Here is an 18,300-nt window from a genome sequence, read left to right as displayed (position 1 = left end):
AAAAAAAAGAAAAAGAAAAAAAAAATATTTCTTAGGGTTCTGATTCTAGGGTTTGTTTCTCGGAGTACAGAGGACGCGAAGAGGATTGCTTTGTTGCTCGTCTCGGTCTGGTATATGCATTCTCTTTAATTCATCAAGTTTCTATGGCTGTCTTCCTTTCGTTTTCTGTATATTAGAAATCTTCCATTGTTTGCTGTTCTTCCTTTCGTTTTCTGTATATTCAAAATCTTCCATTGTTTCTCTACTTATTTAATTTCTTCTGTTATTTGGTTTACGTGTTTTTTCTTTAAAAAAAATTCCTATTTCCCCCCGCCCTTGAAGTCTCGTTTTTCATGTTATTGTAATTTCTGCGATTTGTTAAATACTTTTTTTTCCCACCCCCTGCCAATCTCTTGAATCAGTTTTTTTTTTTTTTGGGTGGGGGGGGGTGGTTGGCAATTTTTAACCAGGTTTGGATGTGTGTCAGTTGTCATAAAGACGAACCATTTTGTGTTAAACGATCGCACAGTTGGTTGCTGTGTTATATGCTTCTTAGCTTCCAAGGAGAAGGAGGTGCTCTCATGTGAGGCTAAATGTTTGAAAGAATGTTTAATTGCTTGTTGGTGTGGTTTGATAGCTTGGGAATGAACTGTTAATCCAGTAACCATTGTTGAAATTTATTACTAGATTTGAGGTATCACCATGGAGTACCAAAATGAAGGAATTAAATAGAGGAAGAAAAAAAATGCTGATAACATGTGTCTGTTCACCCAATATATTTTCCTTTCCTCCTTTTTGGTTCTCCACTTACTACTTGACCCTTAAACATTTGGTTGACATATGGCTGTGTTCATGTCGATAGCATATTGTAAATGATGAAGGTAATTGATGCAGTTCAGAAGAACAAGAAGCCCAGCTGCAAACCAAACTATTGGTTGGGTCAGATTGGTCCAATAGGTTTAATTTTAGTGTCTAATAAGTTATATGGGTCATGTGTTTAGTATTTTTGGGTTTTCTTTTGTAATAGGTCAATTCTATAAACCTAAATATGAGGGATTTGTGGCCTATACGAAATTAGGTATTTTCTTTTATTTTCTTAGAGTTTCTAGATACTTTTATTTTCAAGAGTTAAGTTGCAATAGGACTTTCTTTGTTTGTGCATGGTGAGTTTCACAATTTCTGTTATTTCTTAGTTCTATAAATAAAGAAAAGGGGCTACACAACTCCCTTACACTTTTGAGATTCAAACATAGCTTTTTCTTTTTGGTTATGTGAGATTTAGAGCTCCGTTTTCATGATAATTAGGGAATTCCTTGTGGGAAGCCTAGGTATCTTGGTGGGATGCCAATTTGGATTGGCGAGAAGCTAGTCAAGTTCTAGGTGAGAGGCTTAGTCCATATCCTTTTTCTATTTTTCTTCTCTTTCTCTAGATCAGTTTTCTGATTTCTCTATACTTGTGCATATGAGTTCAGTTTCTCTGGTTCTCAATTTGCTATTCTGTTCATTAACCTTTGTAAGTCTTCCACTCAAGTGTTAAAAATATTTCTAGAGCCAACATATCCAAGCAACTCATGCCCATCGAACTGAAGTTCTGTTGGCAGTTTTTTGCTATGTCTGGATTCTGTTACAGCGACAGTTCTTCTTTGTTTCTATTCTCTACTAGTTACTAGTTGCTGATGCGCTTGCTATTTATGTTCACCTGAGTTTCCTACTCTGATTCCTTGTTTCTATGTTGTGGTTGACTTGCTATTTTGATTCCTAGGTTCTGATCTCCCACTGGACTTCCCTTGTCCGAGATTAGCACTGCATTAGTAATCCTGTGGCTGGTACAAGCTACAACCAAAGTTATAATACTAGTTTTCATTACGTGGCAAGTAACTGCCCTTATTATGTCCTGGATTGGGCACTGGGGTAACTTGAAACTCTTTACCAGGTGCACTAAAGTATTCTGATCTTGAACCTTCCCTGCTCCCTATTGGTTGAAACAATAGGGGGGCCTCATTGGCTCTCGCTAGCCTTTGCCACCGGGCAGGAACGCCACCCTTTTTTTTTAATTTCTCATTTGGCTTAGATCAAATTCAATGCCGGTAAAGCAGCTATGTAAGTATTTGAAACAATGTTTAAAGAAGAGTGGTTGGTTTTGGCAGTACAATCTCTGGTGTGTTGCTGATCTTGGAAGGGTGATGTCGATGTGGATCAGATAGTGGATGCCAAGGGACTGTATGGAACAATGTAAACTTTATTTGTGATTCACAGATTATTATTTTTTTATTTTATTTTTTTGGATTGGGGGAGCTCGTAGACTTGTTTATCATCTAGCTGATAAAGAATTCAGAGTTCCTTGATAGGGCATTATCTCCACATAATTGAAGTAGCTTGCATCTCTCATATCTGTTGGGAACAGTTGTCTTAGTGAATAGTTTGATAAATTTAGTGCTTTAGGACTAAAAGACTGGGGGAATGTGTCACTGAGATTTTAAGTTCCCTCGATTGGCCCTAATTGTAATTTTGTTCTAATAGATACTATTTTAATGAGAGCAAGTAAACGTTGACTGTTAAAAGAGAACTGTTGTCAATAAATCATGCTGTGAAGCAAATGTATAGAATTTGGAGATGCAAGCTGAAAAAGTTGATAAAGTAATGGGAAATTACTCAAAAGAAGAGATTGGGGGGGGGGGGGAGGAACCGTTTTTACGAAATTAGGTTTTTCTTTGGCCACTGAGAATAGTCATCTCATTTCTATTTCAACTATGAATTACCAAAGAACATTCACAAAGTTTACCATTTGAAGTGCGGTTAGAATGACTACTCGAAACTTGATTTCCTGTTACTTGCATAACGAAAATGTGAAATGCAAAATCTTTTCTGCTCTTGAAACTTCAATGCATTGTTGTAGTTATTGTTGTTATGGTTGAACTTCTTGCTTGTCGTATGCCACTTGCTAATCACTTTGAATTTCTTTCTTGTGATGTGCTTTCTTTTTCACTTCTAGTAATTTGCTATTACATTGATTTTCTTTCTTGTGATTTGTTTCCTGTTTCACTACTAATCGCTTCTAATATCCTCTATATTTTGTAGGCCTTGCTTTTTTTCTTTTCAATTTTGATTCTTACTTTGGTAACAATGGTTGATAGATATTTGATGAAACTAATTAGTCTTCATGAACAAATGGAAATTAGTAGCATCTTGCACAATGTCAATTATTAAATACTCGTTTCTCCGATTCCATGAGGAGGTTGGGGTTCATGATATCATTGTAGGTCATTAATCTGTTATCCTGGGAAATTGAATTGTGTGTTATCTGAAATGCTATCTTGATCTTTCTGTCCGTGTATACACCAATAGCACATTTTATGAACTTTTAATTTGATCTCATGATCAATGCGAACGGAATTGAGGTGCATTTCAAAATGTGTAGGCATTATAATCTGATGCTGTTTTATTTTTTGTTGCTTTGCTTGACAAGTTCTGATACCTGTCATTTCATGGCAGTTTCTTTGGCAGTCTGGAGGAACTGTTCTATTTATGCCATGGCAAATTCAAAAGGGTCTTCACATATTAGAAGTTTGCCATACTCAGGAAAACAATCACTGCTGCCTCCTAAAAGTCCCTTTCCGAGCATTTCACCATCCTATGCTGATTATGGACCCAGTCCTGCAATAGGATCGAAAGGTATTCCAAAGCAACGCGAGGGGCATAGACACCACCAACGTACTTCCTCGGAGAGCTTTCTAACAGAGGATCAACCTTCTTGGCTTGATGATCTCCTTAATGAGCCAGAATCACCTTTACGAAGGGGTCATCGGCGGTCTTCAAGTGACTCATTTGCCTACTTGGATGCAGCTAATGCTTTTAACATGGAAAATATAGCTCAGGACAACTTTAAAAATGCCACTTTGCCTAGTTGGGGATCACTGGAATTTGATCCTTGCAAAGAGGCATGTCATGCTTCTTTCTACACGGAGCCAGCTTCTTTTGGGAGGCTGCAGAATAGGTCATGGGATTCTTCTTTGAATTCTATTAACTACATAAGTGGCCTTCTATCTTCCAGGGATAATATTGTATGTCAAAGCTCTGTACAGTTATCTGTTCCACAGGAATTGGACAGGGTTCCGCCTTCAGCTACTGACAAGCAAGAACGGGGAGAATCTGGGTCACACAATCTAAAAGGTTCTTCTGATAAGAGGGATAACTCTTATGCTAAGCCTTCTGCATCAGAGACAGATCCAAAGCGTGCAAAACAGTAAGACATTTATTCATGTGCTCACAGTATGTTTGATTCCTGAACTTTTAACATGGGGAATGGTTTGTAGTTTGCTATAAGTCTGAAGAAAATTTGTGTTTTTTGACATAAGCGTGCTTTTAAGATGTTTCAATGTTATAATTTGTACCCTGTTCACACCCCTAACAACCCACGCCACCCCTCCCCCACCCCAAAAAAAAAAAAAAAAAAAAAAAAAGAAAAAAAAAGAAAAAAGAAGAAAAGAAAAAAAGGAAAGATGAAAAGGAGGACAAGAAGAAGAAAATTGATTGTACTCTAGAAAAAAAAAAAAAAAAACTTATTGTATTTCTCTTGCACTATAACATGTACTGACCTGATAGAGATTGTACTTTAAAATATGTAGGCCTTCTATTTTCTGGATCTTCAATTTCCCTTTTGTATGCTTTTCATCTAATGGCTAGATAAGTAATTCACATTTTGATTTATCAAATTATTCAAATACTAAGCGTTTTGGTGGCTCAGCTATGATAGGGACCAAGATCATTGATTAATTATACTGCATTCTCTATTCTACTTCTTTGCTAATTATGTTCAGAATCCCTTTTTTTTTTGGGAGGGGGGTGTTACCCTTCCATGGTTATAGAATCCTTGATTACTGCATGTTTGAATTTTGTCCTTTTGCTATTCATAATTAGCATTAACAAATTAAAGAATAATATGTATGTTGAGGAAACCTACGCTTGAATATATAGTTTTCAGATTTGTATATATGACCTTGGATGCTGTTTACTGCAGACAATTTGCTCAACGTTCGCGAGTTCGGAAACTTCAGTACATCGCTGAACTGGAAAGGAATGTCCAAGCTTTACAGGCAAGTTTATGAGAAAGTTAAATGCATTATTTAGTCTGTTCTAGGTTTTGAATTATTTATCCTTGCTATACAACTATTGACATTATTGTTGTTTCTCATATATATCTATATATGAATTTTTAGGTAGAAGGGTCTGAAGTTTCAGCTGAGCTTGGATTTCTGGACCAGCAGAATCTTATATTAAGCATGGAGAACAAAGCCCTGAAGCAACGGCTTGAAACTTTAGCACAGGAGCAACTTATAAAGTACTGTAAGTCTCTTATACTAACTAGCTAAAGCTGTAATCCCTTGGGTAAATAATTGAAGAACTACGTTTTTGCCTGATCAACAAGCCTTGAACCTCCAAAAATTTGGTTGTATACAAAAGAAAAAAAAAAGAAAAACAAAAAATGCAATGAAGTGGATTGTTTTAAATCCAACTTATCATTTCCATGCAGTGTCGGAGAGGTGACTAGGGTGCCTTGGGTGTTCAGTATACAGCTATATGTGATATATCAATGGGAATTCATATAATAATAACGCTTATATGCAACATATAGAAGCTATATCAATGCAATATGATATCATTATGCTAGTAATTACCTAATATGGGCGAAAAATAAACAACATACACTCAACAAAATATATGATATAATATAATCATAGTCGTCAAGAAACAAAGCAATAAACATAAATCAAAATAAACTTGAGAATTGTCAACAAGATGTGTTATCACTAAGGGTGTCAATCGGTCCAGAACCAGGTATTCGTTCCGGTTCCGGTTTTGGTTCCAAGGAGTGTTAGTGTGATCCAGAACCGGACCAAGTCCCATCTTGGTTTTGAAAATTGGTACTTGTACCTGACCTATCCAGTTCTGGTCCGGTTCTGGTTCCTATTCGGGTTTTGTGTTCGGTTCTTATTTGGTTCCAGTATCCAGTTTCAAATTCGATTTTGTTATGCGACTGCTATTCAGAAGACAAAATATAAATGCTCATTCACTAGGTTATTGGTCTTCCCCAACAAAAGAATGAACAAAAAATCATGACCTATCAATGGACATGTTTCCATGTTGTTAACGTCCACTAATGATCCTGAGCAATTGATCATCTATTGAACTGCTAATATCGTTAATTTCACTACTTTAAACTCTATTAGATGATTTATCATTTAGGTGATTGAAACTAAATATCATTAATGATCCTAAGCGGTGCCTAAGATCATTGACAGGCACCTAAGCGGTGCCTAGGTGAAAAAGTGGACGGTGCCTGTCAATGATCTTACTAAGCCCTACCCGATCCCTCCCCCCTTTTTGTGAACATAAGCTAAAACTGTAACCATGCATTTTTTTTTTTTTTTTTATTTGTTTCTTGCATTGTTTATCAGCCAATACTTTTATTACGAGGACTTATGGAATTGTGGAGAACTGCAACTCCCATTCATTGAAACCAGTTACCCATTTTAGGTTAAAATAGTGTTTCTCTTGGGTTTTGCTAAAGTTCCCATTAGCATGTACTGTTGCATCTTAACCAGTCATTGGAGAACAGAGATATGCAACAATATTGATGTTCATATTCAATATTATAATTTCCAACTTATGAACTTTAAGGCGCATGGAAAGATATTGATATTATGAGGAAAACTATGTCCTTTGATGTTGAAAGAAGGACCTGGTTTTCCTACACGGATGTTAAGGAAATAATCTTCTCAACGGGGACTTAGATCTGCAACGTGTTTGGTCAGATGAGACTGAAATTTTATAGATAGGTAGCTACCAAGGTCCCTTGCTTGCACACCAAATTTCATAGTAATCCGAGTTTGCTAAGTTGCAAAACAAGAAATCGAAAATTCTAGGACTTTTAAGGAAAGAATCTCCTTAACAGACAATTAGATCTGCCACATTAGAGCTCAGATGGGACTGAAATTTTCTAGATTACCCCAATCCCCCTTGCTCTCATGCCAAATTTCATACCAATCCGAGTTTTTTAAGTGGCAAAACAAGGAATTGCAAAATTTAGGACTACCAAGAGGTTGCACAGGACTACAATTGGGGGCTGGGAGTTGGGTGGGTGTGTGGGTGGGTGGGGTGCATGGGACGTGTATAGGAGGGTATGGCATTAGATGGGAGGATAAATGATTGAATTTGAGGCTGAAATTTTATAGGCGGCCTATTTGCAGCAGTCCCTAGATATCCAATGGTCATAGTTGCCTCATCATTCTTCCACGTGGCAAGCCTAGGTGTGCCCCATTAAGGGGATTCTTTCCTAAATGGCCTGATGTAGGTAAGAGGGCCATTTGAACCAGCCTCTTGGGTTACTTTCTGACCTGGTTCTTTTTCGACCAGACCTTCCATTGAACCAGGCCAGCACTTGGTTCAAATTTGGTCTTTCCTGAGCCCATCGATCCAGCACAGCAGGGGAGATTTTTCTCTCCATCAAGCAAGCCAACTTCTTCCAGTTTTTTGTTTAATGGAGATCTTCTAGAAGCATACAGCTGTCCATCAGATTTGGAAGGAAGAAGAATCCAGAAGAGCTCAAGATCTGCCCATCGATTTCAGAAAGATTAGTCCTAGGATTTGTTTCCTTTTTGATCTTTTCTTGGACAGCAAGATATTCCTTTTGTCAAGATTCTTGTTAGTAGATCCTCGTTTCCTATTTGGTGTCTTGTAGTTGTTAGACAAAAGTTATTTGTAGTTTCTTTTAGTCTCCAAGTTTAAGGATTTGATTTCAGTTAGAAAGTTTCCTATTTTAGAGTTTCTTTTTTTGAAATCAGTTTTGTAAGGCTATTTATGAAGCCTCCATTGATTATAATGCTTTGACATGAATTAATGAAATTTATTTGTGAGCCATGCTTACTCCTTAGACTGAGAGAGATTTGTTCATCAACTAAGAGAGTTGAGGGTGAGACCTAGGTTGAGATAGTCATTTCCCTTTCTCCCTTCTTCTACAATTACTTCTCACCCTCTTCCCCTTTTTATTTTCTATTTTACATGATTGAGTGATTAAATCAAGCCAAGTTGAAAGCCCTAAGAAGCCCCTACAGTTTGGAGATCATAACCATCCAAAGTACAGAATCAATCTGCATAAAAGAGGACTTTCTTGGACAAGGGTCGAGCCATAGATCTCCCTGATCTGATCTCTGATCAACCAACCCTTTAGGGGATCTATTCTACCCTACAAAAGAGCCACTCGACAGGCTCCTTGGGGCATTTGGAGTCCTGCTGAAGTTACAGCAAGTTTTCTCCTTAAAGTTTCCTAATCTGACCCAAAATCAAGAATCTTCAGATCTCTCTCACTTGAGATCAGAATTAAAAGTGTATGAAGAGCAGCCGAGGAGGACCACTCGATCAACTTTCCAGCCCCATCTGGGCTGCCAATAGCCAGATGCAAGTTTTCTCCTAAATCTGGTCCTAAACCCTTGTTTCTCCTATCTGTGGTATCTATGATCGTGATTGGTTTCGTATCCACTTGGTGGATTCAAGCCAAATTTGGAGGGTAGTTGATACGGATCCGGATTCCAAAACTCGGAATTGGATCACGTAGGGGCCCATTCAATAGTGAAAATAACAATTATCAAGAATAATGGCAGTTCTGTAAATAATGTGAAGTTTCTATAAGGAGTGGCAGACTCATAAATGAACAGAATGTGTAAGGTTCTAGATGGTTAGCTGTGGGAAGGACATAAAGGTGCTTAGTATTTATTTGGTGGGGGTAAACAAGGAATGGAAAACAACTTAAGGGCAGGGTGTAAATAAAGGGTTAAAGGAAGGGCATTAGTAAGGAAAGAAGAACAGGAAAGCTCATGATTTAAGAGAGGAGTTTGGAGTCTTCTTCAACCTTGGAATAGGGTTGCAGCGTTGGAGTCAGCAGGGCTTTGAGCTGGGGAACTCATTGGTTTGGCATCGAGCTGGCCTGAAATTTCAGGCGAAGGGTTGCACCTTCCAACTCTATCAAACCCATCAATACTAGTTACAGACGTCAAGGGTACAAGAAGTATTAAGCTCTGCAAATCAGATCTGGTCGCTGAAACAATTGCAGGTTGCAATAGCAGCTCGACTCTTGTCACACACTTGAGTAGTGGATGCCAAACTCTCCGGGTTGAATCGCCGTTACATCAGAATCAAGCATACCAAATCTCAGCCACAACAGTGGAGCATGTGAGAAGCTCGGTTCAGATCGGTTCAGGTAAAGAAAAAGACAGCAAGGGGAAGAAGATAAGAGTGGGAAACAAGAAAGAAGATCAGTGGGGTGAGAGGTAGTCAAACCTCACATCATCCATGGTTTCAAACCAAGCAAAAATCATTCAATTCTTCAAATCTCAAAACTGAAAACTCCATTGTGTTACATGAGTACTTAAAGGAAAATAACATCAATTAATGGAAACTAATTTAAAATGGAAACTAACCTAAATTAGCAACTGAAATCTGAAATTGAATCTCCTACTAACTTGACCACACCGTACAGTAACAATAAAGGAAACAAATCAAAGTACTAAATTAATCCCAATTCTACCCATAGCCAACTGCATTAGTAGTTTTGGGATATATTGGCCACTTTCATACCCATCTGAGCTATGGTTTATGAGATCTCTTATTTTCTCTATTTTTGTCAAATCTGAGTAACTTTCATTGGGGATTAGATCTGAAATCTTAGTTTGAGTTTGGGATGGAGCTTGAACAGTTGTTGGGGTTATTTGCTTAAGTGAATAACCTTACAAATGGCCATGTGGGAGATTATGATTTTTGTTTGTTTTAACATGATTCATGTAAACTATTGAGTATTCTGGAAAAGTAGGTGATATATTAGAGCCAGATAGATACTGGTGCAAAAAGAGACAACAACAACTCAGCCTTAACCCCAACTAAATGGGGTCGGCTACATCGATCCTTGCCCTCCAATCAGCTTTATTCGAGATCATACTTGATACAGCCAGATAGACACTTCTAAAGGATGAGAACCCTCTCCATAGTTGTCATGATGCCTAAACGAACTAAGGCGGTTGAGTGGGGGCAAAAATTAAAGCGACACTAGCAAGGCACCAATTTAGACAAAGCTGCTTGGACGCCTAGGACATAGGCAATGCCTTGACAACTATGACCCTGATGCAGCTAGGCGTGGGGAATTTTGGGAATAATTTAGATATTTGATTTGTTTCCTTTAATTGTTAGTGTAGGGTGTGGTCAAGTTAGTAGGGAGTTTCAGATTATATTTTGGTTGCTATTTAGGGTAGTTTCCAATTTATTTAGCTTACATTGCTACAATTTGCTTACCTTTATATTGATGTAACTTCATGGAGATTTCAGATTTGAAGAATTGAATGAAATTGAAGAATTTTTAGCTTTGAATCCATGACTGTTGACCCCTCTTCTTCCCTCTCTGAAATCTTCTAATATCTTCTCTTCCTTTCTCCTATTTCCTCTTTATTTCTTCTTCTTCATCTTTATTATATTTTGGTTTTTCCCTTACCCTGTTCTGGGCGACAGTTGCTGCTCTAGTTTAGAGGATCGATCTCCTTCTCCCTTGATCTATTTGGCTTGAGACTTTGGTAGAGGATTCTCTACCAGTAAGCGACCAAAACCTTGGAGTATCACTTCCTGGAATTCCTCTTGATGTGAGAATCAAATCGACTTTCAGATCTGGTTTCTGCGTATCTCCTTGAGAAGTTTCAGAGCTTGAATACTTAATCAAGGTTCTCTGTTTGACATCTGTGGGGTTTGGATTCGACAACATTGGAGGTTCTTGAACCTGTACAGGACCCTCCTTTAGATGGGTGACCTTACTTGAGACGCTAGGTCGATTGCCGCTGCCGCTGGTTTTGTTTCTATCATGTGCTGTTCTCCAACTATACATAAAGCCATCAAGGTACGAGAAGACACTTCCTTCATATTTGCACTTCAACCCCTTTTCTTTGATATTCCCATAAAGCCCCTAGTTCTGAAATTCCATTTCATTTTAATCCCTCCACCGAATTAATTTCCAGAACTGAGCTTTTCTTTAGGATTAATTCCATATTTGTCCGCCCTAGCTATTTCACTCGAAAGGGTTATAAATTGTAAATTGTACCGGAAATTATAATATTGCCACTGGTTTGACTAGATTGAAATATTTGTTCTTTTGTGGGTCCATAAGCAATCCGATTCCAGCTTTTAGAACCCAGATTTGCATCAAGTGGTATCAGAGAAAATTTCCTGCAATCTCCTAATCATGACAGGTCACATCGCCAATGCCGAGCTACAAAAATTGTATCGTGAGTTCGCTGAGGGCATAGTTGTCAAGGCATCGCCTAGGCGTCCAGGCGGTGCCTCAGGTGACAGTCGCCTTGTTGCATTGCATATCGCCTTGTGTTTTGACACTTATTTATGCCAAATATCTTTTAAGTAAATATTTTTTAAGTTAATGTTTTTTACATTTACTTAAGATATTATTCATAAATAAGCAAATATCCCCTATTTGAATCCAATAAAAATAGTTTAAAAATCAAATTCCAAAAGGAAAAAAAGTCAACCCCTAGTCCAAGAACAAAAACTGGATTTTGGTTATAGGGGTGATTTTCAACTTTTAAATGCTGGGGTTTTTTCTCAATTATGAAAATTTTATAAATTCTACTATGTTAAAACATTGCTAAAAACCAAAAGTCCGATAAAATAATCTTTTGTTTTGATATCCATAAAATTATTTTCATTCAGGCGATTTTAACAGCATTCGTGCATTTAAAATTAAGTTTGACTGGAGCATAACTTTGTCATTATAACTTAGATTTAAGTAATCTTAGACTTGTTGGAAAACTGATTTTATGTTTTAACTAATACAAAAAGTCTCATGTAAAAATAAAATCATTTGACTAGTCAAACTTATTATAGAACAAGAGCATTTCTCTAAATGTTGATTTTTTTACAACTTAATATGCCTTAATGTTAATTTTTTATGATTTAATATCGCTAAATGTTGATTTTTAATGACTTGATGTTGCTTAATCTTGATTTTTTTATGATATAAGGTTTATATAGCTTACTAAATAGTGTTAGAAAATAGGAAAAATAAAAAATAACACTTGGTCGCCTTGTTCGCCTTAAGGCGGGTGCCTTCTTGCCTAAGCGTTTAGACAACCCTCCACTGCCTTGGTTCGCCTGGGCGCCATAACAACTATGGTTGAGGGTCAACGGGTACTGTGTGAGAATCAACAAAATACTGATGCTAGGCTTGAGAGGACTGAAGCCAAGTCTAATAAGTTTGTGGAAGAGATGATTGCTTTTATGAAGAAGTCCGACAAGCGAGATGAGGGATGATCCTCGACACTACCTTAGTTTAATACCTTACGGATCGAAGGTACACCTCATAGGTAGTAATTTAATCCAATTGTCCCCCAAGATGTATTCGGAAATTTTCTGACAAAGATTATGGCATCAAAGTTGAGGTTCCAGAGTTCAGTGGTGAAAGGGACCTAAGGAATTCCTTGATTGGCTTACCAATGTGGAGAAAATTTTTGCTTATAAATCTCTTATGGATGAGAAGAAGTGTGAACTCATCCTCACCAAGTTTATTGGGTATGCATGTTCATGGTGGGATGATGTATTGCATGTAAGATTGCAAGGTTTGTCAGAAGACTTGGACCCGTTACTAATTGGGAGGTCATGAAGCAGATCCTGACTGAGAAATTTGTTCCTCTTAATCATGAGAAGGTAATGTTTCATAAATTGCTTAATCTTCAACAAGACAACAAGGATGTGAATACCTACATCCTCGAATTTCACAAACTATCTTCAAGGTGTAGGCTTCAAGAAACAGTTCAACAACGGGTGATGCGATATATCAGTGGGCTAAGTACTGAGATCAGACTCGAATCGGCTGACACTGATATCAGGTCTGTTGATGTGGCAGCAGCTCATGCTAAGACAACTGAAGGGAAGTCCATTTATTAGAAGAGTATGCTCAAGACTCCTTTAGTTTATAAACCTTCACCAAGTATGGAGGAAAAGAAGCCTGAAGCTCGTAGAGTTGAAGAAAAAATGTTAGAATTCAACAAGGATAGTGATTGGGTGAAGAGCATCAGATGCTATAGTTGTGGTAAAAAAGGTCACTGCTCCAACAAGTGCCCCAATAGGACTCGTTCTCTGAATGCAGCAGAGAAGCAACCTACAGAGAAGGGTGATGATGTTGATCCTAATTTACATCCTTATCCTCTTGATGCAAAGAATATTGACTATGATGATGATGATGATGATGAGGTAGAAGCTCATTCCGCTAGTCTTACATCCTTCTTAAACAGGCTAGTTGACAAGGCTCCTCTCTTCAGACAAAAGGGTACTCTCATGCACGTTTCCGATCCTACTGATATTCATACAGTTGTTAATACCGGAGCAGAAGCCAACTTTATCTCTGCTGAATTTTTTCGAGCACACAACCTTCCACATAAACAACTTTTCAATAAACTCTTCGTGAGGATGAGTTCACACTTCTCGTCCGGAAGAGATTTATAAGTAAAAATTCTCTCTACTTTGGTATGCCAGTCAAGGAATTCAAGTCCTTTTTCACCATTGAACTCTGGAACCTCAACTTTGATGGCATAATCTTTGTCAGAAAATTGTTGTGTAACATCCTAGGTTACAACTAGATTAAGTTGTTGCCTATGAGGTGTATCTTCGACCCGTAAGGTATTGAACTAAGGAGGTAGTGTAGAGGATCCTTCTTCAGCTCGCTTATCAGACTTCTTCATAAAAGTAATCATTTTTTCCATTTAACTTGTCAAACTTGGCTTCAGTCCTCTCAAGCCTAGCATTAGTATTTTGTTGATTCTCACGCAGTATCCGTTGACCTTCAGCTAATTCATGATACAATTTTTGTAGCTCGGCATTACTGACATGACCTGCCATGGTTAGGAAAATTGCAGGAAATTTGGTCTGATACTACTTGATGCGGATCCGGATTCGGATTCGAAATATCGGACTCGGATCACTTATGGGCCCACAATTAACAACTAAACCAGTTTTCAAAGAAGTGTCATTCTTGTAAATTCAGGAACAATTCAAGCACTTAAAAGAGAGGAAAATAGATAATGAGGTCAGAAGTCAAAATGAAATAGAAATTGGAAGGAGAGGGGTGTTTAAGAATTACCAAAGAGAAGGGGGAGTAATAGAATATAATTTTAGGAAACAAGGGCTCAATTGTAATAACAGAAAGTGATTTGTTTGCAAATAAGAAGATAGTTCATCTTCAACCTTAGGTCATGATAGAACACAAACCCAGCGGCAAGAGGGGAAGGCTTGCAGTGGTGAAAACTCATTCCAATTACATCGATTCAGCCCAAAATCTTTGATGAAGCTTGAAACTTTCTGGCCTCTTGATTCCAACAAAAAAATGCTTCAAATCAGCAAGCAAACAGGAGCTGTAGTCCCTCCCTGCAACTCAGATCTGGCGGTAGGAGGAAGAGCCAGCACTGTTGCAGAGTTCGAACTTGCAGTAGGAGCAGTAATAGGGCTTAAGGTTCTTGGGTTCAGGTTGCCTTGGGGAGAGTTTCCTTCGCTCCAAATCTCGGGCCAAAAGGATTGCTTCTGAGAGAGATCGATCAAGTCTTCTGCAACCCAGTGAAGTAACAACAGTAAGGAAAAGAAAGAACAAAGTATAATATGGAAGGGGAAGGGGAAGGGGAAGGGGAAGGGGAAGGGGAGGGGGAAAGAAGAGAGGATAAAAATCAAAGACAGAGAAAATATTAGAAAGGGGAAAGAAGAGAATCACCCACGGCAGCCATGGCTTCACACCCAAAATTTCAACCAAGTTTTAATTCTCCAAAATCTGAAATCTCCATTGGGTTATATCAATATAAAGGCAAGAAAAGTGTAACAATAAAAGCTAAATAAATTGGAAACTACCTTAAATAGCAATTGAAATAAAATCTCCTACTAAACTCGACCACACCCTACATTAATAATTAAGGAAACAGAAATCACTAAATTACTCTTAAAATTTCCATTGCGTAACTCCATTAGAGTGATTTACAAGGGTATCTTGGGAGCATGACATAACTCGACGGAGTCGAGTTCTTTTAAGACCGGGAGAGTTGATGAAGTTAGGTTACATTGCTATACTCCGTCGAGTTCTTTTAAGACCAGGAGAGTTGATGTAGTTAGGTTACATAGCTACACTTTGCTTGCCTTTATATTGATGTAACTCAATGGACATTTCAAATTTGAAGAATTGAATGAAATTGAAGAATTTTTGGGTTTGATTCCATGACTGCCGACCCCTCGTCCTCCCTCTCTGAAATCTTTTAATCTCTTCTCTTCCTTTCTCCTATTTCCTCTTTATTTCTTCTTCTTCATCTTTATTATTTTCTGATTTTTACCTTAGCCTGTTCTGGGCGACAGTTGCAGCCCTAGTTTAGAAGATCGATCTCCTTCTCCCTTGATCTGTTTGGCCTCAGACTTTGTTAGAGGATTCTCTACCAGTAAGGTACCAAAACCCTGGAGTATCACTTCCTGGAACTCCTCTTGATGTGAGAATCAAACCGACTTTCAGATCTGGTTTCTGCTTATCGCCTGGAGAAGTTTCAAAGCTTGAATACATAAATCAAGGTTCTCTGTTTGACTTCTGTGGGGTTTGGCTTCGACAGCACTGGAGGTTCTCGAACCTGTACAGGACCTTCCTTGAGATGTGTGACCTTGCTTGAGGAGCTGGGTCGATTGCCGCTGCCGCTGCCGCTTGTTTTTTGTTTCTATCATGTTCTGTTCTCCAACTATACATAAAGCCATAAAGGTAGGAGAAGATCCTTCTTTCATATTTGCACTTCAACCCCTTTTCTCTGATATTCCCATAAAGCCCCTAATTCTGAAATTCCATTTCATTTTAACCCTTCCACCAAATTAATTTCCAGAACTGAGCTTTTCTTTGGGATTAATTCCAGATCTGTCCCCCCTCAGCTATTTCATTCTAAAAGGGTTTTTTTAATTGTACCAGAAATTACAATATTGCCACTGGTTTGCCTAGATTGAAATATTTGTTCTTTTGTGGGTCCATAAGTGATCCGATTCCAACTTTTGGAACCCGGATCCACATCAGACCCTCTCCCTGAATTTAATTTAGATTTTTATCCTTCTGCCAGATAGACATTTCTAAAGAATAAAAGTCTAAATTAAATTGACTTGCTTGGAAGAGAAACTCTTAAGCAGCTTTTTTGCAGTTCAGGTGGGGTCGAATTTTTTTGGACAGGAGGTTCCCTGCACAGATGTAAAGTTTTAGCCTGTTAGGAATTTTCCAGGATGGCAGAATTGAGCTTTTGAGAATCCATGACTCTAGTGTTTGAGTAACAGTAGGTGTGCATGGACATGCATGGCGATGCATGCCAATACTTAGGAGGCCCGGAGGGTATTTGATTGTATTAGGTTCTGGAATTTGATTCATGGCCAATGGACAACATTCCTTAGACATCTGAAGGTCAGAATTGCGTTATCATTCTTTAATGTGGCAGAAATGATGCATCTGCATGGAGATTCCTTTCTAGGCAGGCTGCTTGTTTAACTTTTCTTAAAATTTAGAAGCAGAAGATTTATTATACTAGATTACTAGTTGTACTGAAAACAGAAGAATTTTTTTATTTATGTATATATTATTCCCTTTATTTATAACTAATTTCATAATCTTGGATGAATGATATGAGATATTAGCTGTTGCAGTTCTGAATAAATAATGGAGGAATTCTATGCTGCCTTCTATGTATCTGCCAATCAAATGTGAGCCTAAGCATTTTTGAGCATGGGAATTGAGGAGATGAATCTATTCATATGATGATGGGTTTCATGTCACCCATGGGTGTGTTAGGATGCAGCCTCTGTTTTGGAAAATAACATTTGGAAATTTTAATTGAAAGGTCTCTCCAATTGTTTGTATTGCCTTCCAATAAATGATCTCTGTTCTTTTTATTGCCGTACAATTACCTTTCACTTTTAAAACAATTCGTATAAAATTCAAAAATGTTTCTGTGGAAACAAATTAAGCTTTAGCAGGCCTAATTTCCTGCAATATACTTTCGATAATGCATATTAATATGAAAAACAGCTGTAGCTTGTGTTTTTTTCTGGAAGTGAGGACCTTTTCCCAGTACTGATGGGCACCATCATTGAGTGAAAAACTAAATCTTCTGAGGTTGTGGATCAGTGGAGCAGGAATTGTTGGAGAGGGAGATTGCAAGGTTAAGAGCCTTGTCTCAGCAGCAGCAGCAGCAGCAGCAGCAACCGCCACAACCATCATCAACTCATCGCCGTGCCAGGAGCAGAGATTTGGATTCCCAATTTGCCAACCTCTCTTTAAAGCACAAAGAGGCCAGTTCTGGTCATGATCCAGTCACTGGGCCACTCCATATTTGATTTCAGATAGAATTTGTGCCATAGTTTGTACCTTGCACTCCATCAACGCTGGTGACTGAGGTAGTGTCTTTCATGGAGAGGAACTGAGGGTAGCCATCAGAATGGGGCCCTGACGAGAACTATTCCTTCCTAACAACCATATTGTGTTTCTGATATCTTCATTTGTGCACCTGGTGGTCGTTGCTGGAGAATTGATTTGCTGGCAAGTGATTCATCGGAGGTGATAACTTTGATAATCTTCTCCTCCCCCCCTTTATTGTTTACATCTGTACCACAAAGTGATTCTAATTCATGAGTAGTCGCTTCATGGTCATGATTCTCCAGATGATGAACTGCTTGTATTGATTGCTAAGATAGTTTATGACCTTGGGTTGGGGATTTATTGACTGTCATGAGGGAATGAGGGATTGACAATGGTTTGGCTGTGGAAGACTGTTTGCATGGGGGCTTTGGCCTACGTTATTTATTATTAATTTTATGTGTATTATTTTCTACATTCTTAAATATCTGTTTATGGACACTTGGGTCCCAACCCATTGAGGCTGGGTAGAACTGCAACTGGGAAAACTGACATTTTGAAATCCCTAAGAAATGTTTTGGTAAATAAGCCGTATTCAGTGGTTCCAAAATATTTTGAGACAGGTTTGGGTGGTTGAACCTAATTTAAGCCGATTGGTTCCTGTGGTTTGATTGCTTGGGACTAAATGTGTTTCCAGTACTGGTCATTAGGGTGTTAATTGGTTTGGTTTAGGTGTATACGGTGTGGTTTGATTTGGTTCACATTTATTTGGCTGAAATCAAAACGCACCATTTATTAAACGGTTGCACTTTCTGAAATCGCAACCGTTTAGTAAATGGTTTCGGTTCCACAGTTTTTAAATGGTGTTGATTTTACGG

General features: G+C 38.1%; 1 protein-coding gene across 2 annotated transcripts; it reads left to right on the top strand.

Annotated features, from left to right (window-relative positions):
* On the top strand, positions 1-17,887 carry LOC122063007 (uncharacterized protein At4g06598-like). 2 transcript variants are annotated; one of them, XM_042626658.1, is made up of 5 exons: positions 1-110; positions 3,472-4,222; positions 4,997-5,072; positions 5,196-5,322; positions 17,195-17,887. In XM_042626658.1, the coding sequence occupies exons 2-5, from the start codon at positions 3,510-3,512 to the stop codon at positions 17,401-17,403; spliced, it is 1,125 nt and encodes a 374-aa protein (XP_042482592.1). In that variant the 5' UTR covers positions 1-110; positions 3,472-3,509; the 3' UTR covers positions 17,404-17,887. The 2 variants fall into 2 exon arrangements, with proteins under 2 accessions (XP_042482592.1, XP_042482593.1); XM_042626659.1 differs by lacking the exon at positions 17,195-17,887 and adding an exon at positions 16,714-16,970.
* Positions 17,888-18,300: the final 413 nt, after the last annotated feature.

Source organism: Macadamia integrifolia, unplaced genomic scaffold, assembly GCF_013358625.1.
Source record: "Macadamia integrifolia cultivar HAES 741 unplaced genomic scaffold, SCU_Mint_v3 scaffold1178, whole genome shotgun sequence".
Lineage (NCBI taxonomy): Eukaryota > Viridiplantae > Streptophyta > Magnoliopsida > Proteales > Proteaceae > Macadamia > Macadamia integrifolia.
This window is presented reverse-complemented; position numbering and strand designations above follow the sequence as displayed.

Bases quoted from the DNA above. Each gene is read 5' to 3' on its own strand.
- LOC122063007 (XM_042626658.1), top strand. From the start codon at position 3,510: ATGGCAAATTCAAAAGGGTCTTCACATATTAGAAGTTTGCCATACTCA. The intron at 4,223-4,996 runs GTAAGACATTTA...TGTTTACTGCAG, and splicing joins GATCCAAAGCGTGCAAAACA to ACAATTTGCTCAACGTTCGC. The intron at 5,323-17,194 runs GTAAGTCTCTTA...GTTGTGGATCAG, and splicing joins GGAGCAACTTATAAAGTACT to TGGAGCAGGAATTGTTGGAG.